We start from the raw sequence: 24,281 nt of genomic DNA on the forward strand, positions 1-24,281 counted from the left end.
GGGCGCTGAAGAGTGTGTGTGAATGCGTGTGTGTGCGTGTGTGCACGCGCGCGCTTGTGTCGGGGTACCAAAACACAGTAATTCCAAATTTTGCAAGAGACGCTGAAGTCGCAAGCTTAGAAGCTACTGTTGCCAGGACTACAGACGCCCTGCGCTGATTGGCTGAAGTCCGCGGGGGCGGGGGGAGCGGGGTTGGGGAGGCGGACCCTCCCACTCCCAAACGCCCCAGTGCTGCTCCTTTCGTGGGTCCTGAGAGGCAATCCCAGCCAATGCAGATTTCCCGGCTTGGCGAGAAAGAGAATTTCTTAGTATGTCTCAGTGGCCCCTGAACCTGGAGTAATAAATTCCCTGTTTTCCTGAAAGGTGTAGGATCTTCAGCCGGCCTCCTCGGCTTTCCTTTTCACCGAAGGAACAGGCCCTGCCTCCTCCAGAGGGGGTTGTAGAAACACAACAGTCTTGGCCAAATAGAGGCAGCATGGCTTGCCCCCTAATGACAGGGTGCCATGGTTTGGAAATACAGAACCTGATAACAGGAGTATTAATAATGTACACTTGAAATGCCAATCAACTGATAAACAGATAAAATGTGTTCTGTCCACACAATGGAATGTCATAAAAAGTTCAGTACTGATGCATGCTACAATACAATGAACCTTCAAAACGTTATGGTAAGCGGAAGAAGCCAGACATGAAAGGTCACATACAATTCTACGTATAATATATGCCCAGAACTGGCAAATCTGTAGACACAGAGAGCAGACTGGTAATTGCCATTGGCTGGAGGTGAGGTGTATGACTTTGGGTTTGACTGCTAAGACGCATGGCGTTTCTTCTTAACGTGGTGGGAATGTTTTAGAGTTAGTGATGACGGTTGCAGAACATTGTGGAGTGTTTAAAAATAATTTAAATGTATACTTTAAAAATGATTAAATGATGAATTTTATATTATGTGAATTTTGTCTCAATAAAAAGTTAAAAAAAAAACAAACCCCAAACTCTTGAGTGCTCACTCTGCGTAAGGTACCATCTTCAATGAATTGCATTATCTTTGTGACCCTCTCAACCCGGGGTAGTCACTCAGACCATCCCCATCAGCCACATTAACATAGCACTTTTATAAGCCAGGCTCTGTTTAAGCAATTACATGCATTAACTCAATAATCATTATGACCATGTGAGGTATTATGAGTGGAGATAGCCTCCCTATCACTTTTGAAAGAGACGAGGAAACAGGTACAGAAGGCAGGCGACCTCACCCGCTGAGCAAAGGGGAAAAGCCAGATATGGCCATGGCAGGAGCTCCCTTGCTCTGTCTACGCAGGCCCATACTCCCCAGGGTATCTGACCGCAGGCCCTGCCATCCAGTCACACCTGATGTCTTAGGCTTGGTTAGCTTGCCTTATCCTCCAACCCCAGCTGGGGCCCAGTGTTTCAGAGGCCCCTCTACACTCTTAGCTGCAGGGTTTGGGCATCTTGTCCCTACAACTTACTCCTTTTGTTCCCTTCCATTATTTTGTGTGCCTTTTTCTCTCCCTGTGTTCACATGTCTCTAAAGAACCTTTTTTTTTTTTTTTGAGATTTTTTTTCAAGTGAACTCTACATCCAACATGGGGCTCCAACTCACAAACCCGAGATCAAGAATTACATGCTCTACTGATTCAGGCAGCAGGCACCCTTTACAGAACCTTATCATCTTTGTGTCCCTCACCAGCACAAGGTTTGCATTTAGTAAGTGCTATTTGAGGATTGTTAAAGACGTGATGGGATGTTATAAAGTGGATGTTTGCCTTGTTGGCTGGGGGGGGCGGTATGGCCAATTTTCCCATTTTCTGGTAAAAAATCATCTCTCTAAAAACTGAAGCTAACTCACTGAAGTGGAAACAACCAACTTGTCCTACAGCACACTCTACCTGACAACAAATGTAGTCTTCCTAACAATTTATTTTTCATTTATTCAATTTAATTTTCAAATTATACCTTAAATGGCAATTGGTACATGAGACTTAACAACTTGGGATTTTTTATTACTGTTTGGTGAGTTCTTTCTAAGGTAAGTGTTTCAGTATTTGAGCAACAACATTATAATACCTGTATTAAAAATGGCACAAGGGGTGCCTGGGTGGCTGTCAGTTAAGTGTCTACCTTTGGCTCAGGTCAAGATCCCAGGGTCCTGGGATCAAACCCCACACTGGGCTTCCTGCTCAGGGGGGAGCCTGCTTCTCCCTCTGCTATAAATGAATAAAATCTTTAAAAAAGTGGGGGTACAAAACTTAAAAGGTCCATCTGGAAGATGAGAGAAGGGTAAATGTTCGAGCTTTCACAAGGAAGTCAAGGTAACATGCATGAGTTGATCTTCGGAAACAAGGCTGCAGGCAGATATTCACAGGTTATCAATGGATGCTAGGGCCAAATCTCTAATTCCTAAAAGCTGGCACAGAGTTGTCAAGTACACACGATGACACAAGAACCTTACCGTTACTTTTTTAGTAAAAATATTATTCATTAACTGCCCAACATACCCTGTAATATCTTTTCTTACATATTTGGCTGCAAACTCTTTGATTGTGTCTTATATAACAACTGTGTAATCCCATTTTTATAGAAAGAGAACAAAAAGTCCAATCTTTCCTTAAGCAACATTGAAAGAAATCGGCTTTGTATTACTGAGAGCTTATGAAAGTTTTTTTTTTCAACTTGGAATCACACTTTATTATTGGAAAAGTCATTTACATTTTTAGGATTCTTATCAAATAACAATTTATTTAAAAAGAAACTCAAAACACGTCTAGTACATTCAGTAGCAAAGATCTACCAGTGTTACACACATTAGGAAAATGTACATTACATTTCTAGTTGGACTAATTAAAATCTGTATACCTGTAAAGGCAGTTGGTGCTGCTTAATGGAGCTCTTAAGAATTAAGCGCAAAGTAATGTATAAAAAATATTTTTGAAAACTTCAAAGAATTTTAAGACAGACTTAATTTTTCATGATTTTCCCAAAGCCAGTCATGATATTTATTTAACTTATGGTCTTCAGGGTGTACCTGGAAGAAATACAACACATTAGGAGACAGAGGCCTTATATAAGTTTGTCAGAAATACATTCTTAAAATGGGCTTTTTAAAGGTGTGGTAGGGGAACAAAACCATATGATAGCATACCTGAAAATTATAACCTTTAACCTAACTGGATCCATGAATGCTTAAAACAATGTCTTACATTAAAACTATACTAATCCAGCCTTTCCCTCTCCTGTCCATTTTGGCGGCTGCTCTTGGTTGGGGCCGTCCTGCATCTAAGGCAGGAAGATAGTGGCCGCAAAGAAAAAGAAAAAGTCGCTGGAGTCGATCAACTCTAGGCTCCAGCTCATTACGAAAAGTGGGAAGTACGTGCTGGGGTATAAGCAGACTCTGAAAATGATCAGACGTGGCAAAGCGAAACTGGTCATGCTCGCCAACAACTGCCCAGCCTTGAGGAAATCTGAAATAGAATACTATGCCGTGTTGGCCAAAACTGGTGTCCATCACTACAGCGGCAATAATATTGAATCGGGCACAGCATGTGGGAAATACTACAGAGTATGCACGCTGGCTCTCATTGATCCAGGTGATTCTGACATCATCAGAAGCATGCCAGAACAGACTGGTGAAATGTAAATCACGCAAAATTTTTCTTTAATAAAACTGGCCACAGCTTGTTTATACATAAATAAATAAATAAATAAATAAATAAAATTATACTAATCCTTCACAAAGTACTTTCCAATTTAGTACTGATCTTCACCGTGACCTACCATGTGGGGTGATGATAACACAAGTCAAGTATTAATATACCATTTTCCAGAAGGAGGTTATAGACCTTGAGAGTTACATGGATTGATTGCTCAGGTCACAATAAATGGTGGAGCAGGGATGGGCTTGGCCAGACCTACTGGCTGAATGCTTTAAGGCGAGTCACAGACCAAGAGGCCAGTGTACTGGGACACCGGACCGTACCACCAGCTGCCACGACATGCCCCGGATATCTGTGGGCAGGGCATACTCAATTGACTGGGTAGTTGAAACAGTTACCACAAAAGCAGTCTGAGACCAGTAGGAAAAACCCAACAAGCATGCATTCCAGCCCAAACCTGCCTGCTTCCCTTCAGTGGTACATTTCTGAAGGCTAGTAGGACTGTGACAGGCAGAGAACCATGTCAGGCTTAGAGACCACTCGTGAATGAGAATGACAGCACAGGGCCAGAAGTAACAAACTGCTGGAGGTCAATCAGAGGCCACACCAAGGAGTCTTTATGGACTTGGGAGTATCTGCGGACCCTCTCCCTGCTGCTAATAGCCCCAATGCCACCACTTGCCCCTCAAGCCTGGAACAAAACTGGTTGTGAAGGTGACAGCACATGTGCTCAAGAAATAGTTTTAGCTCTAAGGATGGACTTATTTTGCCTCAGAGACAAAATGTGCTGGAAATGTTATGGCTGGGAGTGGGTCTCACCTGCTTCCACTCATTGACGCAAAAAATTCGGTAAGAGTCGTTGCCATATTTGCCAATCCCATGAAGCTCAATCGGATACCTCCACTGCTTTGTCAGATATTCATCTGAAAATACAACACCGCACAGATCAGGTCAGACTCTAGAAAGATACTTTCCCTAAATATGTGGTGATGCAGAGCTAGATGGTGAGAATGGGAGAAAGGGACAGCAAGAAGTCTTTCCTAACAACCCCGGTTCGGGTGGCTCGTTCTTCTGAATTCCTGCAGCCACCCTGTCCGAACCTCTCATCTGCCACTTACTAACCATTCTTATTTTGTGCTGTGCTAACTAGACGGAGGCAAAGTCCTTAAGGTCAACAGGGCTTTCTGCTTCACCGACTTCTTCCTCTAATCCTGTCCACATGGCTTGTCCCAGTGTTGGCTAAAGATTTATTGCCTGGGTCAGTGAGGGACTGTGGTTTGGGGCAAGTGGACTGTTTTTAAATGTCTTCAGTGCTTGAGCTGAATGACCTCGATTAACGTAGGATCCAAGGACATTAAAGTTTAAGGTGTGGCTCTCTTAAATAGGCACAGTTTATGTTCTTTCCTTTGGGTATACAGGAAAGTACCTGAGAACTTGATAATGGTTTTTGCTCGAAGATCGTAGAGACCAAGAGGTTTAAGAAGTTCTGACACATCTCTCCAGTCTGCGGTTCTTGCTACCTCAGCCGAAGGGTACTTCTCTAGAAACTCCCAGAGCACAGGAATTGCCATTTTGCCTGGGAAGTAAAAGTAACTGTGATTACAAGCCTCTAGATGGGTTGTTTGTAAGTTCAGGTAGTTCCTCCTCTAGAAATCTCACATAGAGGGGTTTGTTTGTTTTAAACCCCTGATGAGAGAAGCCATTACCTGATCTGGCAACCACCTTCAGAGTCAAAAGTCAGCACTGTCGGCTGTTTGGCTAACAGTCTAAATCATACTGATACCTAGCCTTGCCTGATTATTAGTTTTCAAATAATCCAGTCATCAAATAACTAGAATAAAAGCATACAGAATGCAAAGTGCCAATGACATTAAATGAAGCATTCAATGAAAAAGAAATGCTTTTACACATGACAGAGGGTGAAGGAATGTTAGGTAACTGATTTTCGTTGCTGACCAAAACTAGTTTGGAAGTAGAAAATACTGACAATCTGTTCCATAGTGCTAAAAAGGCTTTGGATGTCATCTATTCTAACCTCCTCATAGAAGAAAAGTTTGAGGGCTGAAAGGAGAAGTCCTTGCCTGAGGTTATCACACAGACTCAAAGTTAAACTTGAACCCATACCTCCTAAAGAATCCAGTGCCCTTTCTTCTTAACACACTCTAAGATAAAGATTAAAATAATCCACAAACCTGAGGTCCGATTGAGAAATATGGTAGCAATGAGGAGCTTCCATGGATCGTGGAAAAGTGTCTCTTGGACAAGATTAAAAGGTGACCGGGGAGGTGTCCACTTCTTAAAAGCTTTGCGTCGCGGGGGGCTAAGAGCTAAACAAACACATCAGAGCTGCATCAGAGCTGACACCTGAAACAGATTTAAAATCTAATTTTCTGATTGGGAAAGGGATACCTTCTCTGTTATATTTGCTGGAAAAATATAGGCTTGTTTTCCTTTTTTCTATTTGTGTCCGTGGAATGGTATCTTCTGAAAAGGAATAGTGAACATTGTTTATAGAAGCTATGGTTTAGCCTAGAGAAATATTCAGGGGTACAAATAACAACACATTACTATTATAAAGCATTTAGTACATGTCAGGCACTATTCTAGGCACTTTATAAAAATTAATACTTAATCCTACTAATGACCTACAAGCTAGGTACTATTTACTTTGACCTCACAGATAAGGAAATTGAGTACAGATAAATTAAGTAAGATGGCCAGGGTCCCACAGCTAGTGTCGGAGCTGAAATTCAAATCCAGGCAGTCCGGCTCCTGAGTCCATAACTTTAACCACTCTGTTACACTAGTACTCTATGATTTATGTTCAGAGTTCATAGTACTGAAAAATTAGACATAATATGGAATATTTCAAATTTTGACACATTTATACAATGTGGTCATTAAACATTTTGAGACTATATCATGAATACTTTCCCCCATGTCCTTTTTTTTTTTTTTTTAAAGATTTTATTTATTTATTTGACAGAGATAGAGACAGCCAGCGAGAGAGGGAACACAAGCAGGGGGAGTGGGAGAGGAAGAAGCAGGCTCACAGCAGAGGAGCCTGATGTGGGGCTCGATCCTGGAACGCCGGGATCACGCCCTGAGCCGAAGGCAGACGCTTAACCGCTGTGCCACCCAGGCGCCCCCCATGTCCTTTTTAAGTGAAAACGCAATATTCTACATATGATCCCAATTTAATAAAGAAAAAATAGAGATTAGAATGAAATAAACCAAAATGATTTGTTGCTAATCTTTCTTTTCTAATTTTTTGTATTTTCCAAAATTCCTGCAGTGAACACTTTTACACTAACAAAAAACAAAAAAGGACACAGACAAAACAAACCTATTGGAAAACCTAAGATTGGACCTTGGAATACTGAGACCACTATCTACTGGGAAGCTCAGTTAATGTAACAAAGACTACCTGACCAGCATTATCGGGCTTCCCAAGTTTCTAAAATCATCACATTTAATGCTCTCCTTAGCCTTACCCCCTAAATTTGAATGTTAGTTAATAATATCTTGCATTTGTAGAGCGTGAAGCCATCTTTTTCACTTCTCATTTTACTTTGTAATATTCTTGATGTGAAAAACTGGTACGGTGAGGATTATTACCTCCATTTTACAGAAAAACAAACTAAGGCTTAGAAATTAAACAACGATCCCAAAATGAGAGTGGGACTGACTACAGACTGGGATAGGTATCCAGCTCTCCTGATAATTAGCTACTGTTTTTTGCTATTCTAGTTCAAATAGACAAAGCCTAGTAGAAAGTAAAAAAATAGGACAAAGGAAACTGCTCTTACTAGTTACATGATAATTTCTTCTGTGGGTTCCCATAAATAATTATTAGCTAGTGTCCTTTATTAGTAGGAGACTGATGCTCAGTTTACTTTGCAATTTCTAACTAAGCCAATGAGAAAGTCTTTACAATCTCACTGGAAGCCTCTTAAACTAAGGGTTCCTCATCTTGTGCTGAGAACTAGACTTTTTTATGTATAGGATGAACAGAATACTTCCATTTTAGTCACAAAAGGATATTTTTAATATTTTACTTGCCCATTATACTAGCAATAAAGCTACATAAACCTCAAAGCTCTAAGAGGCTTAAAGTCTTAAAAGGACAAACTTGAATTCTTAAGCAGTTCCTAGGTATATATGGTCATTTTCTATTAAAGGTAAAGGAATTCCAGGCACAGCAAAGACATAAAATCACAACTGGGACTGAGTACAGGAATCAAGTCTAACCCGCTGTTCCACCAATTCATCCAAGCTGTCTTCTGACAGGACTTCAAGGAAAATTCGTCTTCTTCTTTAAAGGAGTTATTCATTATACCATAACGGCATAATGAATAACTAATATAGGGCTGCTCAAAAGGTCTTCTTTTTATTTTTTATTCACTGAGGTATTATAAAGGCAAAACTGCTAAGCTCTGAACTCTCTATTAAGAGCATATTACAAATAATAGATGAACTCTGTGATTATAGTTTGAATTATTTAGAGCTCTAAAGCATTTTAGAGAAGCATTACATTATAATAGAAGATAAAAGTGACTATGATCTGTACAAACTGAAACTGGAAGTCACACACCAGGCATAAGTAACAGGAGGGGTGCAAAAGAGTAGACGGGGACTATTCTCAACTAGTTTACGCATTACAAGGAGTTTTCCCGAAACTAGGAAGATCAGTAGGGGAAGAAAGGGATAAAGAAAGGGGGAGTAATCAGAAGGGGGAATGAAGCATGAGAGGCTATGGACTATGAGAAACAAACTGAGGGCCTCAGAGGGGAGGGGGGTGGGGGAATGGGATAGACCAGTGATGGGTAGTAAGGAGGGCACGTATTGCATGGTGCACTGGGTGTTATACACAACTAATGAATCATCGAGCTTTGCATCAGAAACCAGGGATGTACCGTATGGTGACTGACATAATATAATAAAAAAAAAAATTAAAAATAAATAAATAAATAAAATTAAAAAAAAAAAAAGGAGTCTTCCCCAAACCTTTTCACAAGTGAAGCCTTTCATTTTCCCTAAAGTTGTAATATTACTGGCTGGAAAGAGGATGGGAAGGGAAAGCACTGTTGAACAGAGTCCCAGTTGTTGCACCAGGGAGAGACAGTAGCAGCTGTAAATGGCACAATTCTCCTTAGCTGGGTTTATCAAGGCAGTAGCCAGCCAATTCCCTGTATGCCGTAACAAAGGGTTTGAAGATCGGTTAAATAAAGTACTAGGATCAACTGGTAGAATGTATCTGATATTTGGTCCTATTTCTTTGTTCTATTCCCACATCCTAACTGGATACAGGCATGAAATACAGTATCTGGGAGTATAAACTCATCACGTGTTTATCAGCAGCTTTAGTGCTCTGAATACCTTGACATGTTTTCACAGAAATAGAGTCCTTCTCGGTTTGTGAGCAATTGTCCATTTCAGAGCCACATTTTAAAATGTCAGTATGCAAATGTTCCTTCCTTTCCCCAACTTCTACTTTTGATTTTATTTCCTCAGATTTTAAAAAGGTTTCCTCACACTTCTTGTTGTGTTCTGCTTCTTCCGTTGAACATAATTTATTTATGATGCCAGAAGTTATTTGTTCAAGACCAAAATTTGATCCTGAACTCAATGATTGTTCTTTTACAAGTCTCTTTTCTTCATTGGTCACACTGAGGGTCTTGCTGCTTGCTCCAGCATCAGAAATGGAGAGTGTTGCATCAAGCTGACCTTGCACAACAGGTTCACTTTCAGCATCTGCCTTTTTATACTCAGATTTCCTTTTCTTATTATTTTGAGCAGAATCTGGAAGACCCTTCCGGCGCCCTGTTTTAGTTTTCTTAATTTGAATTCCTTTCAAAATAGTCACCTTTCCTTTGGACTTTCTAACTTCTCTGGAGTCAACATCATTAACACCCTCATCTTCTTTAAAGTGAGATAGTCCTCTGCTCTTTTGCAATTCCAAACTACCACTTGGTAGAGGAAAGATATCTTTTTTCCACGAGCTTCGTGTCCTGAGGCTCCAGTTTGAACTATTACTTTCATTTTGCATTTGGGATGTCAGAGGTGCTGTGCTGCAGTTTTTATATCTGGACTTGATACCCCTTTTAGAAAGTACGGTAAAATCAAAATCTTCTGACGTAAGAGAAGTCTCTTCATTTTTGTGAAGATACTTAGCAAGTGAACTTTTGGATCTGAACTTCAGTCCTTCTGGGCTAGAAAATGACATTAAAGAAAACTTACTGCTAGTAAATAAAAGTGACTTTTAAAAAGAATTAGAGCACATTTCAGATTTTTAATTAATAATTTCCAAATGTTGCCACAGGTATTTGTCATTTGAAATTCTTTTAAAAAGTAATAAAGTGGTACTTTTAAATAGTTTCCTCTATGATAGTATAAAATAATTTTACAATTATTTACAAATTTAAGGGCAACCATTTGCAGTAGAAGATATATGTACTTGTCCCCATATCACTTGATATAACTAACCAGTAACACTCAAGGAATAAAATCTATAATGGTTTCTGGTAAGAAGAGGAAAAAGCCAAGATTCTCGTGATGCTTTCCTGATACCTGTCTAGATAAAATGATTTGCCTGTACTATCTGTACCACCTTACATGCTCACCTGATAAAATATACATCATATCTTCCTGCTGTTTTCCCTGATAACCTTTGCTTCACAACTCTTTCCCATCCGCATGGGACAGACTTATGGCATTCTGTCATTGTAGTATCCCCAGCCTGAGCAGAAGCAATGGATTCTTGCAGCAGGGGATTACACTCACTGCTGCTTTTTATCACCACTTGTTTCTCATCTTCTCCCACTCTTTCCGATCCCAGAGCACCATCTTCCTCGCTGAAAAAAACAAAGTACAAATGATTAGCTCATTTAAAATTTACTTTCCTCTGCTTATTCAATTTCAATCCATGACAGAGCAGGAACCATATGGACTATTTAGACTACAGGAGAGATTAAAATCAGCATGGACCAGTCTTATGCTATGTGAATATCTCCCTGTCCTCCAACATGGGTTACAAAGGGTTGGAAGTCTCTGCACAATGAAAAGCTCAAGCTATTTGCTAGAAACTTTTTGTTGTTGTTAATCACTGAATAGGGCTATTATAAAAATTTCTGGTGACATTTGGCATAAATTTAAAAATATGAACCAACAGGTGAGCTCTTAACCTGGGATCAACAGAACTGCTTAAAACAGTCTGTGAAGACACCCTCCTTCTCCCACAATAAGTGAGGTAAAAATTTTATATGTATCTGCAGTTTTCTGGGGGAGAGTGTCTATTGCTTTCTTCAGAGGTTGTAACCCTCCAAAAGGTAAATAATTTCTGAAAAGAATTTTCAAATCTCTTTCATCCTTACGATAACCTTGTGAGGTAGGTAATTTTATTGACAAAATATGAGTGACAGAAAGATTTAAGTACTTGCAAAATTGATACTGGAACCCAGGTTCACTAAATCTTGGTCTATTACTTCTCCCTCTGTATCATTATAGAAAAACTTCAGTAAAGTGTATCCTAATCGCTAAATCACACATTTTAAAAGTTGGATGGGTCTATAGAGATATCTAACCCAACTTCTTTATGGAAACTAAGCAAAAGCTAGTCACTAGAACTAGAATTAAGCTCTTCTGAAGTAATGTGGGGTTAATAATTTTGGGGAGCTGGGTGGATCTTAAGAAATTATATAGTTCACATTTTAGGAATAAGGAAACTGAAGCTTGGTGAAAACAGCACAAACTTTAAAGTCAACAGACTGGGTTCAAATCACAGCTCTGTCATTTACTAGCTATGTGTCCAAGAGCAAGCTACCTAACCTCTCAAAGCCTCCTTTCTTCATCTGTAAAAAGGAGGTAATACTTCTTTTACGATAGTTCTGGGGATTAAATTTTGAAAAAAAAAAAGTAGGTAAATCATCTTAGCCCCTTATCCCACATACACAAGTACTGTACTGGATACATGCCTGTGGCTGCCTCTGTAACTTCTTATAGGGCCCATTTTGGGGGCACCGTTGGCTGCTTAACATGACATCTCCTCCAAGGTCTTCCCAGGATCCTCCAACCCAAGGGGACCTCCCCTTGCACAAAACCTCTCTGCTCCTTCCAGCTCTTTCTTCATTGCAGCTAACGAAGCAGGATCCACCCCAGGGCTGAACCCACTGGAAGAGTTCCTGAGCTACAGACATGGCGCGGCGTAACTAACCCTGTGGGTCTCGAGATCTGTCAATCCTAAATTAGAAAGGCCCACCCGGAGGCGCCTGGGTGGCTCAGTCGTTAAGCAACTGCCTTCAGCTCGGGTCACGATCCCAGAGTAGAGGGATCGAGCCCCCCCCTCTCCCCCGTGGGGCTCCCTGCTAGGCGGGAAGTCTGCTTCTCCCTCTCCCTCTGCTTGTGTTCCCTCTCTCGCTGCGTCTCTGTCAAATAAAATCTTAAAAAAAAGAAAGGCCCACCCGCCTTCTACCCACCCCGCCCCCGCTCCCATTTTACAGATGGTGAAAATGAGTCCCGAAAGGGGACTCATAACTTGCCGGAGATCACAGGGCCGGTCTGGGGCTGAGCGCTCACTGGAGGTGACCGAGGAGGCAGCTCCGCAGTCCCCCAGGCTCGGACTCTCCATCCCAGCCAAGCCCTTCAGGTGGGCTTCGACGGCAGCAACGGGCCGTGAGGGTGCGACGCCCTAGGAACGGAGCAGAATCAGATGCGAAAACTTCATCTCAGCGCGCTAGGCTGAAACCAAGAGACGAAGGTGGTGAAAGCTTGGCGGACTCCACAGCCGCTTCCCGGCCGCCCAGTGTACCACAGCCGCCATTTCCACTCGGGTCACGAGTGGCAGCCAATCAAATCCTTCGTCGAGGAAGACGTATCGCCCTCCGCCCATTCCGACGAGTCGCGCGCGTCCTAGTTGCGCAGACTCCTCTAGGCTCCATTCCCTCCGCTTTTGCTCCTTTCTTAGCTCTGCCTTTTAGGCATGCGCACTCGGAATTCTGCCGCGCGCACGAGGCTCACTGCGCATGTGTGTTGCCAGGGGTAGCGCAGGTAACCAAAGTGGCTGGCGGAGTGGGGCCTGTTGCTGAGGCGGGAGGAGGGGCCGGAGTCGTGAGGGAAGCCGCGATGAGGGCCGTGTTGACGTGGAGAGATAAAGCCGAGCAGTGGTGAGGAGACGGGCAGTCCGGGAGGAGCGGGAGGCCGAGCCTGGCGGGGATGGCGGGAACCCCCGTGGTTGCTAGGGGCAACGGGCCTGCGGCCCCGGCTCAGGACACTGAACCCCGGGTCTGAGCAACTGCAGGGTCGCTCTCCCACCCCTTTGCGGATGGAGAAACTGAGGCCTGGAGAGGGAGCCAGGGGGTGTACCACGCGTGAGGTAGTGGCCCGTCGAGGCGGTTTTACACAGAATCACAGTCTGGGCCTGTCAGAATCCGTCTTGGCTTCATCTTACTACCCACGACAATGTTTCTCGAAAACGTCACAGTTTTTGCCACATGCACGTATACTTGGCATTTTTCTCTGAATTGTCTCACTGATTTTTCACTCAAATATGATTTTACACTTTATGATTTTACAAGGAAATTTTATTGCTCCATATTTGACAGTTTCAGTTGCTGTGAGATAAATGCGAAACTAAAGTTGGAAGAAACAAAACGGTGTTAGTAAGTTGTAGCTAGATACTGCTGCTAGGAAGCCTTTAAGCCTCTGGTCTACTGTCCTGGAAAACTGGATATTTAGCAAGTGTGGTCCGAGAGGTGCTTGAGGTGAATAGCATCAGAGCAAGACTTTCTCCTATTCTTAATCAAGAAGGTTTGAAAAAGAATCAAAAGAGAATGACTCTCTCGCCTTATGAGTTGATGTTAATGTCCTATTCCATTTTTATCAACTAAATCCGTCATACAAGGAAACATTTTGGGAAATACTGACTTATTGGATAGTTCCCCTCAGCCTGACCTTAAAAATCTTCTTAGCTGATCTTTTCAGCTTCATGGTGCAGCCTCTGTTTTGGCCACTGGAACAGGACCTTTAACATTCCCTCTCTTGTTTGTGTGCGGAAAGCATGACTTCTTTCCTTGTCTCCTTATATTTGAAATTATAAACATTCTGTAATGTTCCCTTCGGATATGGTTTCTCTCTCTTCTGTATTCTGCACTAGTAATAGCTAATGCTTACTATGCACCAGGCCTGGCTAAGAACTTCATGTCTTTTATCTCATCGTCACTTCACAACAGCCCTCTGAGCTAGGTACTGTAATTACCTCTTTTTTACTTAAAAGGAAACTGAAGCACAGAGAGGGTAACTAATTTGCCAAGGTCACACAGCAAGTAAGTGGTGGAGCTAGCTTTTTTCCTCACTCCAGAGCCCATACTGTTAGCTACTACATTAATTTTTCCTCCTGTTACAGAGGTTGCAAACCCAAATGCCTGCAGGAGTCAGGCAGGCAATATAATGGGAGATGTTTATTCGCATCTTAAACTCAAGGAATTGTCCGTCTTTCCTAGGAGTAGTCTGCTATTCTACACCCCACTTTTCTTGAAACATATAGCCCTACCAGTATATCTTTCACTTCTACTTTTAATAGAAATTTGAGTTTCAAAAAATTCTTTTGGGGCACCTGGGTGGCTCAGTTGGTAAAGTGTCCAACTCTTGATTTCAGTTCAGTTCTCAATCTCAGGGTCCTGAGTTCAAGCCCAATGTTAGACTCCACGCTGGGCATGGAGCCAACTTAAAAAAAATAATAAAATAAAAAATAAATTTAAAAATTCTTTTTACTTTTTTCTTAACTTTGTTATGAAAGTACCCACCACAGGCTGCTGATAACTAGCACCTTGAACATTTGACTTTCATGTCAGAGAGTAAAAGGGAGTCGCAAGGAGTGTGGCAAACTAGAGATCTCATGTCTGCCTAAAAAGGGCAGCTGCTGCTCAGCTCCTGCCAGTTATCACCCTGCAGGAATTTGGCCTAGTGTGCTCAGATCTTCCTGTTTGTACCAGAAGCTATGAATCTGGGTTTTTATGTGAAATGCCCTAATTTTTAAGTGTTGGCAACTAATCTAAAACTGAAATAAAACACCATGTGGGCCAAACAAAACATTTGCTGTCCAGATACAGCCTGATTTGCTCCCAGCTTTCAACCCCTGGCATAGAATTTTGTTCATTCCTCTCTTGTGGTTCTTAGAATCTGTCTAGTTTAAAGAGTTATTTGTGCATCTGTTTATCCCAGAAATCTATAAACCCTTTAAAAGCAATGACTGCTTCTTATTCATTTCTAAGGCATATTTCAGAGCTAAACAAATCAGTGGTTGGTGTGACTATTTGATGGATAGATATATTCATGAATAAATGAATAAGTGAGTGAATGAATGATGAGTTTAGATTGATTATTTGGGTTTTGGCCCATTTTAGGTTTGAAACAACTTACTAGATTAGGGACTGTAGGGATTCTATAGACCAGCAATCCTGATGGCAGCTACATATGCCAGCTGGAAGCCTAGAATAAAACAAAACAAAACAAAAACTATTAAAAAATAGATAGTGGAACTAGGAGATCTCAGATGTGTAAGATTAGTGCTCCACAACTGAATCAGCCATTGTCTCCCGGTCTGCTCTTTGGCTTCTAGTCTAAACTTCACTTGGTAGCAGGTTTTTTCTCTTTTTTGAGTCCTGCTGCTGTGATCCATTATTGTACTTCCTATAACCCTAGATTCACTCCCAGTTCCCTTCCACATCAGATTATGCACTTAACTAGGTGGTCCTGCTTATCCTCCCCCCTCACCCTCTGCTTGCTGACGTTTAAATTTATGCTTTGCTCTTAAGTTGAAAACTCTATTTTCCTATCCAAAACTCCTTTCCAAATGTTCTTATTCTTTTCTGAACTCCCTCCTTTCTTTTCTTTCCTTTTCTTTCTTTTTTTTTTAAGATTTTATTTATTTGTTTATTTGTTTGTTTATTTATTTATTTATTTATTTGTCAGAGAAAGACAGCACAAGCAGGGGGAGCGGCAGGCAGAGCAGGCGGAGGGAGAAGCAGGCTCCTGGGTGAGCAAGGAGCCTGATGCGGAACTTGATCCCAGGACTCTGGGATCATGACCTGAGCCGAAGGCAGACACTTGACTGAGTCACCCAGGTGTCCCTGAACTGCCTCCTTTCTTCCTTAAAAGCACTGCTCCAGGTTTATCTCAACTGTGATGCCTTATTTGGCTAGCCTGCCTTATTCCAGTCAGGACAGCATCTGCTATTACCCTCCAGTTACACCAGCTAGTATTTACTGAGTACTTGCTACAGGCCAGTCAGTGTCCACATGCATTATTTTATTTAATCTCCACAACAACCTGTGAGGTTGGAATTGTTACCCCATTTATAGATGAAGAAACTGAGATTTAACAAGGTGACATAATTTGCCTAAGATTCAAAGCAAGTAAAAAGCTTGGGTCAGATTGTGCAGGATTTGGAGAGCCACCTTGGGACTTCAATTTACAGTTGGGTGGGCACAAGGTTGGCGGAGGACAATTTGCAGGATTTGCCCTCTGTCTTTCTGCAATGGAATTTGACAGTGTATCTTTCTCTTAAGAGGGGGTGGATGGGGAGAGAGAGCCATCCTCTGGTACAATAAGCTGCCTGCAGACTGGTGAGCTCTCCAACCTTGGGTGTGTTCAGAGGTTGGATGGCCATTTATAGGGAATTCCTGCTGTGTGGGGGAGCTGGACTACCTGACAAATTTTAGGATCTTTCCCAGTTCTGAGTTTTTGTGATCTTGTCCACCTTGAAAATAAAACAGCCAGTCATCTTACCAGCAAAGTGGGTTTATTCAGGAATAGGAGAGGAATTACAATCTGGGAGAAGAAAGCTATGGTGAAACACCGGCAAATTCTGGAAACAAAGGAGAGGAACATTCTTCAGTAGAGGAAAGGGGGAAGGAAGTTGGGAGGGGCCATTGTAAACAAAAAGTCCATTGGAGTAAACTGGGAGTTCAAAGTTAGTGGCTTCTCATTGGTGGAGTTGTGATGGTCTCTCATTGGCTGGGCTGTTGCTAGGCAAGGAGAAAAATCTTCCTTTATGTAGGATAATGTATAGGCTTCTTCCTGTTGGTTCTTCAAAAGGCTGCCAACAAGTACAACACTATGAGAGCTCCCCCTTCTGGCCTCTGGACTCCATTTTAAATGAGGTTTCTTTTATTCGGTTTCACCGACTTTCAGCCTCATGATGCAGTTAAAGTCTGAGGGGTTCAAGATAAAATAGTTTGTCAATTATATTCATTTTGTGTCTAGGACAATGCCATGCACAGTGGGCCCACAAATGTCTAAAATAGGGTCCTTGCCCTTAAACTGCCCATGACTATCATTAAGGGGACAAGATAGTATTTGAAACAGTGTAAAATATAGAAAATAAAATAATTCAGAGCTACAGTGAATTATACAGATCCTAAGTGCACTAAGAGTTTAGATTGGGGTAAGTTGAACATTATGTTATACTTTAGGAAGGCAAATTTCAAGACATTTAGAGAAAATGAATATTCACATCTGAGAGGAAGACAGTTTAAGGCTTGGCCCAAATCAGACAGGCAAATGATTTTCTGAGAATTCAACCCAAAATGATCCTGATGAAGAAGATCCCCACAGGAACCACTTTCATGAGCTTAGATTATCTACAATGCAGAAAGGAAGCCACATGATCAAATGAATATAAAAGAGAGGTACAGATCCTCTCTAAAATCTGGTACCTCATAATAGCAACCCACAGGTGTCAGGTGCTTGCACAAGGCTGGCCTATGCACCCAGAGGTGGGAGGGCAGCTCTCTAGCCTTGTTTTTTAGGTGAGAATGAAAGCTCGAACAAGACATCAGTTCTGCTGGACCCAGGTCCCCTCTAATTTTCACTTTACTTCCCTGCTTCTTCTCAGATTGTGATACACACCAAGTGTATTTTCCCTTAGGCTCAGAGAAAGAAAGTGCAGGAAATGATAAGGCCCAGATCTGTTACCATGTAATAGGGAGGAAGCTGAAGAACTCAGTGTCTGTATTTGCATCTATCAGGAGGGATGCCCACCCTTGTTCCAGCTTCTACATCAGCCAGCTGTTGAATATATATGAAGAGTTATTATTGTTATTATTTTAAGAATTATTTTTGTTAAAGGAAGCTTCTGAGGTCAACAGAACCTATATAGAAAACTTTCTGAATTCTACATGTAATGCCTTTTTTTTTTATATTGATAAAGTGTGGAAACTATTGCTAATTATTTTGTCAACTATGGCATATGCTAATAATAAAATGAAAATGAAGGCCACAAATCGTAGTGGTTAGAGCTTGGGCTTTGGAGCCAGACTGCCTGGATTTGAAATCTGGTGCTACCTCCACTCAGTAGCAATTTATTTTCGGGCAAGTTACTTAACTTCTCTGGGTCTTAATTTTTCCCATCTGCTAAATGGGTATAGGGTTATGAGGCTTAAGTAAGCTAATACATGTAAAGCATTTAAACTCTACTTAGCACACACAGTAAATAGATGTGCTTAATAAATGTTAGCCACTGTTACTGTTCAAGTACTAAAGATAACAGAGATTTGTCATATTTGACAATACCTTGAGAGAGTGGAAGGCAATATAGCACAGACTCTAGAGTCCTATCTAAGTTGAAATTCTGGCCCCACCATTTGCTGGTTGTATGATGTTGGGTGAGATACTTGACCTCTCTGAGCTGTGGTGTCCTCAACTACCAAACTGAGTAATAATTCTTACCTTATGGAATTGTGGTGATGAAATAAAATAGTAATAATAATAACTTGAAGAGCTCAGCAAGAGTGTCTCTGGAACACGGTCCAAGTACTCTTCCCCAGGGTCTATAATTCTAGATTACTACAGGTATCAGGTAAATTTATCCCAGGCTAAACTTTTACAATTGGCTGCCCTGGCAGTGCTGTCTTTTGCATTCTTACTAGAATCACCTGAACTAACGAAATCCTCTGCCTGGGGCATTCAAGAATCATTGTAATGTGGCTCTAGTGTGTTATTCTAGCCTGATCTCTCCCTGCTGCCTTGTGCATAGTCAGATGTTTCAGTCAAATTCAATAATTTAGATTATTTGTTATTCCCCACCTTCATGTCTTTGCTTGTTCTCTTTTCTCTGCCTGAAATCTGCCCCTCCAGATCTCCTCCTGCATGTCTCAAAAGCCTTACTTTTTTCACATACTGTTTTCTTCATGAAGCTTTTTCTTATCCTTTCTCCAGATCAGAACACTGTGTCTTCCTCCTTTGAATTCTGCCTAAAACCTTTACTCAGTATTGTTCTGTATTTCATCTAATCTAAGAGGTCACTGATTGTAAAATACCATTATTTTACATACCACTAAGAAAGCAAAAAATGTTTTTGGTTAAGCTGACATATCATCAATTATAAGACATATCCCCACCTCAGAGATGTTAAAATGTGAAGAAATGTATGCTTTAGAGTTCATGACATATGATAGTTCTTTGTGAATGTGTCTGAATCACACCTTCCAACTGGATGGCAATTTCCTTGAGGGTGGGGAGGGACTGTGATTTGCTCGTTTTGTATCTGTTACTGCCTAGCACCTAGGAGGCATGCATTAAGTATCCAATTGGTTGGAAAGAATAATGCTATTTTAATAAATGACCAGTTTTCAGAGACATGTGAATTTAGTAGTCCTCAGTTTGTCTAGCCTTTATAGAAGAGTTAATGCCTTCGACTGTTGACCCTTTGAATCATCTCTGGCATCTGGCTTCCGGACAAGTGGAAATTGGGACATAAAGCTAACTGCCGAGTAAATCGTGATTTAATAGGCTGCCAAGGTGTGGTGGTTGAATGGAATTTGCAACCAAATGCAATTCTTAGCCATTATTTTTCTCCCTCATACACTAGCAGTGTTTCATAATGGAAATAAAGTTTGCTTTCCTGACCATTAGCAGACCTCATCATTTTGGTTCCTAATTGTCCTTTTGTCTTGTTTTGTCTCCTGTTTAGTATATATGACCTCGCATTTAAGCCCGATGGAACGCAACTGATTTTGGCTGCAGGAAACAGATTACTGGTAGGATTGTGTCTGAGTTTCCTTTTTAAGTGCTTTTTTCCCTCTCCCTCTTGTAAATGCTCTGAAATTTGACCCCCTTTTTTTTAAGATAAAAAAGGCAAGGGCGGAAAAACCAGTCATTAGTTTTTAATAGGGAAGGAAATGGGCTATTTAAAACAGGTAAGTAAACTGTCTATCAGATAGGAACCTGTGAACAATACCTCCTTTGGAGTCATTAATCTTTCCTTTTTTACTTTGAGACATCCATGAAAGAGTTCAAAACAATTAATCAAAATGCCTTTGAAACTGGACTGGTGTCAGTTCACATTTTGTCCCCCTGAAAAATTCAGGCAACATGACTGGAGGGGCCCCCTCCCTGAGAAGCCAGATAGCCTGACCCCAACTTTTAGGCATTGGCCTACCTAAACAATTCCATATGGATGCTGTCCTTTTTGCAGATTTTCAAAGAATATAAGCTCCCTCTGGAACCTATCCCAGTATATAAAAGTAATTTTCAGAGAACTCTTTATATTTGACCTAAAAACCTTTGTATGATCTCTCCTTCCTCCTACGTAAGTGCACTTCCCCTTGCTCCCTTGTTGTCTCCAGATATGCAGACTGACTGATCTCCATTCTCTGTATGGTAACTACATAATCTTAGAACCCTGGTTAAATTGTTCTGCAGACTCCTTCTTGCCAGGATAAACAATCCAAATCCTTTTACTTTTTTTTCAAAGGTTATCTTCTCCAACACTAACCATTTCTGGAGGGTTTTGCCTTGATTACTCAGTGTGTTTTTAAAATTTCCACATATTTATAGATGTCACAGTGCTACAAAATATCCTAAATCCAAATTACAGCTAGGTTTTATAATATTTCCTCTGATTTGCAAACCCGGAGTTCAGGTCTATGACTTTCAAACTCGTAGCAGATATGAAACCTCTCTCTCTGATGTTCATACTTGGAGCAGGGCTAGTACTAAAACTTAATCATGTTGTAGCTGGCTCTTTGTGTGTGCTAGCTTTATTTGGGAGGGTCTAGCTTGATTGGTCATATATCCAAATTCACATAAGATGAGTGAACTTTGCAGAGAAGTTCCACAGAGTGAACTGTTTCTCAAGGATTAATGGCATGTTCCTGGCCATGTAATTCACAGAGTTGGGACCTCTACTTTTGGGTTTCTCTACTTTAAGTCACATTCTTTCTGGTTTCTCAGTGTAGTTTTTACTTGGTACAAATTTAGAATATTGACAAATGTTTTGTTATATAAACAAACATAGCAGCAACCTGTAGGAATTCTAACTAATGGATGTCATGTGGATAATCTGTACTTTTACCTCTTTTTTTTTAGGGGGGAGGCACAGAGGGAGAAGGAGAGGGAGAATCTTAAGCCTGTAGCAGGTGGGGCTTGATCTCACAACCCTGAGATCATGATCTGAGCTAAAATCAGGAGCGAACACTTAACCAGCTGAGCCACCCAGGCGCCACTGTACTTCTCCCTCTTTTTTACCAGGTTTATGACACCTCTGATGGCACCTTACTTCAGCCCCTAAAGGGACACAAAGATACGGTGTACTGTGTGGCATATGCAAAGGATGGTAAGAGTCTGCTCTGATTTTACACTGTCTGTAATGGCGTCATAACTGCTCATTTTTCTCCTTAGTCACTCCTTAATACAACTTACACTTGCAGAAGATAGTTAAGTCTGTTAGGCTTCAATTCAATCATTCAAGTCAACAAGTAGTTATTGAGGGCCATCCATGTGCCAGGCACTATTCTAGGTGCTTGAAATAATTAAGTAAACAGTATGCTGGCAGTAGGGCAGAATAAGGGGAATTGAGAATGTTGGGTGGGGCAGTGTATTGAGTACAAGAACCAGTAGGGTGATGAGGGTGGGCTTATTGAGACAGGGACAGATGAGCAAAGACGAAGGTGGGGAGGCAGTGAGATTCTGATAGTGAGCATCTAGGGGAACAGAGCTCCTCTCAGAGGGAAAAGCCATTGCAAATGGCTCAGGTGAGAATGTGTCTTCCTGGGGGCTTTGGCAGAGAGAATCAGGGGGAGGAGTAAGGGATATGTGTAGAGAGGTAAGGTATGGATGGGGTGGCCAGATCATGTTGGCTGTCATAAGGACTTTGACTTCGATTCTCAGTGAAAATGGGGAACCACTAAAGACTTCTGAGCAGAGGAGAGAACTGATCTGATTTATATTTTAAAAGGATCCCTCTAGCTGATGTTTTGGAAACAGCCTGCAAGGGGTGAGGGTTGGGGCAGGGAGACCAGTGAAGAAGTATCATCCAGGCAAGTTTTATAACACTAATGGCTTGGACCTCTGAGAGAGGTGGGAGCAGAGGAAGTAGTAAGGAGTGGTCAGATTCTGGATGTGGTTTGAAGTTGGAGGCGATAGGATTGCCTGACAGATGGTGTGTATGGTATGAAGAAAGGAGGCAGGGGTGACTGCAAAGATTTTGACCTGAACTACTGAAAAGGTTGAGGTTACTTTCTACTGAGATGGGAAAGAATGCAGGTAGTGTTACTTACAGTGGAAGATCAGGAGTTCAGTTTTGGACATGTTGAATATGATAAACATTGATGCTTATCATCAATGAGAGATGGGGAGGACTTGTCAGAACAGTCATTGAGTGGGCAAGAGGACATGGGATCTAGGACCTAGATGGGGCATGGTGGAAGGTAGAGGGTGTCACCACAGGTGCTGGCAGGTGGAGGCATGTGGTATTAGGAATCTAATAGAAATTCTCTTCCATTCTTTCAGTGAAATAGGAAGCAGCATCACCTCAGAGGAAGGATGGGGAGGGAGGTGTCAGAGAGTTGAGGAGCAAGGAAAAAATGGAAAGTTGCCACTTAGGAGAATGGCTGAGTAGATGTACAGTGAAATCCCGAGCAACATGAAGGGCCTACTTGAAGCTGATCATCAGTAGAAAGTGACATCAAGATCAGTTGGTGTGATTATGTCTGTTTCTCCACTACTTTGAGCTGTATAGATGCAGGGTTGGGGAGAGTTGTGTTTAACCAGATTGGTAGGTTTGCAAGCACATCTGAAGATGAAATAAGAGGGCAAGGGAGTGGAGGGTGTATGCAAAGGAGTAATTATACACACTGACTTTGAACTGCTGGCTGTGTAATTGCGGGGGGAGAGGTTAGAGGACCACAGGGGGTGGGGCAGTGGAGAGGTTCTAGGTCCTGGTGGATTTGGGGGTTACTGGATGGGTGAGGTGAAAAAGAGGAGAGGTGGTAGTCAGAGAATGGGTGCATGAAATTGATATTGAGAATTAAAAATAAATCTCTGTCATCCTCTGTGTGGGATTAGTGAGAAGAACATGGACTTTGGCATGAGATGACTCCAAGTTCCAATACCAAAGATACTAGTAAGTTTGAGGTAGTTATTGAGTCTCTCTGAGTCTCAATTTCCTCTTGTGTCAAATGGATATAGGAGGAGAGGTAACATTCTGTGACCACTGGTGAGAAGACCCAGAATCAGAATGTTAACAGTGCTTAAACGAACCTTGGAAATCATTCAGATTCCAGGTTTTTAACTTCTGGATGATGAGCCTCTTCGAGAATCCAATGAAAGCTATAGACCTCTTTGTAGAAAAGTGCACATTCTTTATGTAGACATGCAATTTTGTCAGTATAGCTTTAATCGGATCTAGCCCAGTGACTTCATTTTAGCCCTACTTAAAGACCTGGAGAAGTAGGTGACTCGCTAAGATCATGCAGCAAGTTAGTGGCAAAAACAACACTCTTTCTTGCCTCATAGTCAGTGGGCTGTGCCACAGTAGTCATGGGTTTTTTTGTTTTTTGTTTTTTATGTGCGTGTTTGAGTTCAAATTCAGAGTAATACTGTGAGGATGCCTTTGGGGCCTCTGGAGTTTATAAACCTAGGGGTCCTTTGGCTTCCTACACCATTAGGGGCCTTGAGGGTGTCAGAGAGTGGCCTACTTTTAGTGGCAGTTATCAACACTTGGCAGAGTCCTGACACACACATCATCAAATTTGACTTTCCGAACAGTCCTCTGAAGCAGGCAGGGAGGGATTCTTAGCCCCTCTCATGGATGAAAAAACAGGCTTGGAGCAATTACAGGTGAGAGTGACAAAGCAGACCTGCCCCAGGTCCTCAGACTGCAGAGCCTTCATCCCTTCTTGTAGATCACGCTGCTTCTCCAGGACATTACATCTTGATTCAGAAGCCTTTTAATTCCTCTAACCTGGTCTTTTCCCCTTGGATCCTAGCAATGGAAATGCTCTGAATTATGGTATTGCTCTTAAAGCTTGCTTGTTTCCAGTGTCTCCCCTAGTTTAAGAAATATTTAATGAGCAACCATGATACAAAGGTATGAAAGAGCTAGTTTTTGGTTCAAGAAAAACAAGACAATAAAGAATAATTGTACTAATAATAGCTAATTTTTTTTTTAGTACTGATTCTATTCCAGGCACTGTCCAAAATACTTTAATCTCCTTTAATCTTCACAACAACTATGAGGTAAATTCTGTTACATCCATTTTTCAAATGAGGAAATGAAAGCATAAGATGTTCAGGAACTTGTTCTGGGTCCTGCAGCTTGTACCATCACTA

At 41.6% G+C, this 24,281-nt stretch overlaps 3 protein-coding genes across 7 annotated transcripts in view; 2 read left to right on the forward strand and 1 right to left on the reverse strand.

Moving 5' to 3' along the window:
* Positions 1-2,676: 2,676 nt before the first annotated feature.
* MBD4 (methyl-CpG binding domain 4, DNA glycosylase) lies at positions 2,677-12,512 on the reverse strand. 3 transcript variants are annotated; one of them, XM_011227513.3, is made up of 8 exons: positions 12,212-12,510; positions 10,298-10,528; positions 9,054-9,886; positions 6,084-6,158; positions 5,867-6,001; positions 5,101-5,250; positions 4,494-4,597; positions 2,677-3,046 (listed from the first exon to the last, which is right to left on the reverse strand). In XM_011227513.3, exons 1-8 carry the CDS (start codon positions 12,298-12,300, stop codon positions 2,969-2,971), a joined length of 1,695 nt encoding a protein of 564 aa, XP_011225815.1. In that variant the 5' UTR covers positions 12,301-12,510; the 3' UTR covers positions 2,677-2,968. The 3 variants fall into 3 exon arrangements, with proteins under 3 accessions (XP_011225815.1, XP_034514696.1, XP_019657398.1); XM_034658805.1 differs by lacking the exon at positions 6,084-6,158 and having other exon boundaries at positions 12,212-12,512; XM_019801839.2 differs by lacking the exon at positions 5,101-5,250 and having other exon boundaries at positions 12,212-12,512.
* LOC100483939 (60S ribosomal protein L30) lies at positions 3,114-3,701 on the forward strand. The gene is made up of 2 exons (XM_011227512.3): positions 3,114-3,133; positions 3,307-3,701. Exons 1-2 carry the CDS (start codon positions 3,114-3,116, stop codon positions 3,656-3,658), a joined length of 372 nt encoding a protein of 123 aa, XP_011225814.2. The 3' UTR covers positions 3,659-3,701.
* Positions 12,513-12,660: 148 nt separating the features above from the next.
* IFT122 (intraflagellar transport 122) overlaps positions 12,661-24,281 on the forward strand; it is a 70,092-nt gene continuing 58,471 nt past the window's right edge. For all 3 annotated transcript variants that reach the window (XM_002921250.4, XM_002921251.4, XM_034658804.1), the window contains exons 1-3: positions 12,661-12,835; positions 19,642-19,708; positions 21,201-21,285. In XM_002921250.4, coding sequence (XP_002921296.1) covers positions 12,795-12,835; positions 19,642-19,708; positions 21,201-21,285 — 193 coding nt within the window. In that variant the 5' untranslated portion in view covers positions 12,661-12,794. The remainder of the gene's footprint in view (positions 12,836-19,641; positions 19,709-21,200; positions 21,286-24,281) is intronic.

This window comes from Ailuropoda melanoleuca, chromosome 4 (assembly GCF_002007445.2).
Source record: "Ailuropoda melanoleuca isolate Jingjing chromosome 4, ASM200744v2, whole genome shotgun sequence".
In the NCBI taxonomy this organism is placed as follows: Eukaryota; Metazoa; Chordata; class Mammalia; order Carnivora; family Ursidae; genus Ailuropoda; species Ailuropoda melanoleuca.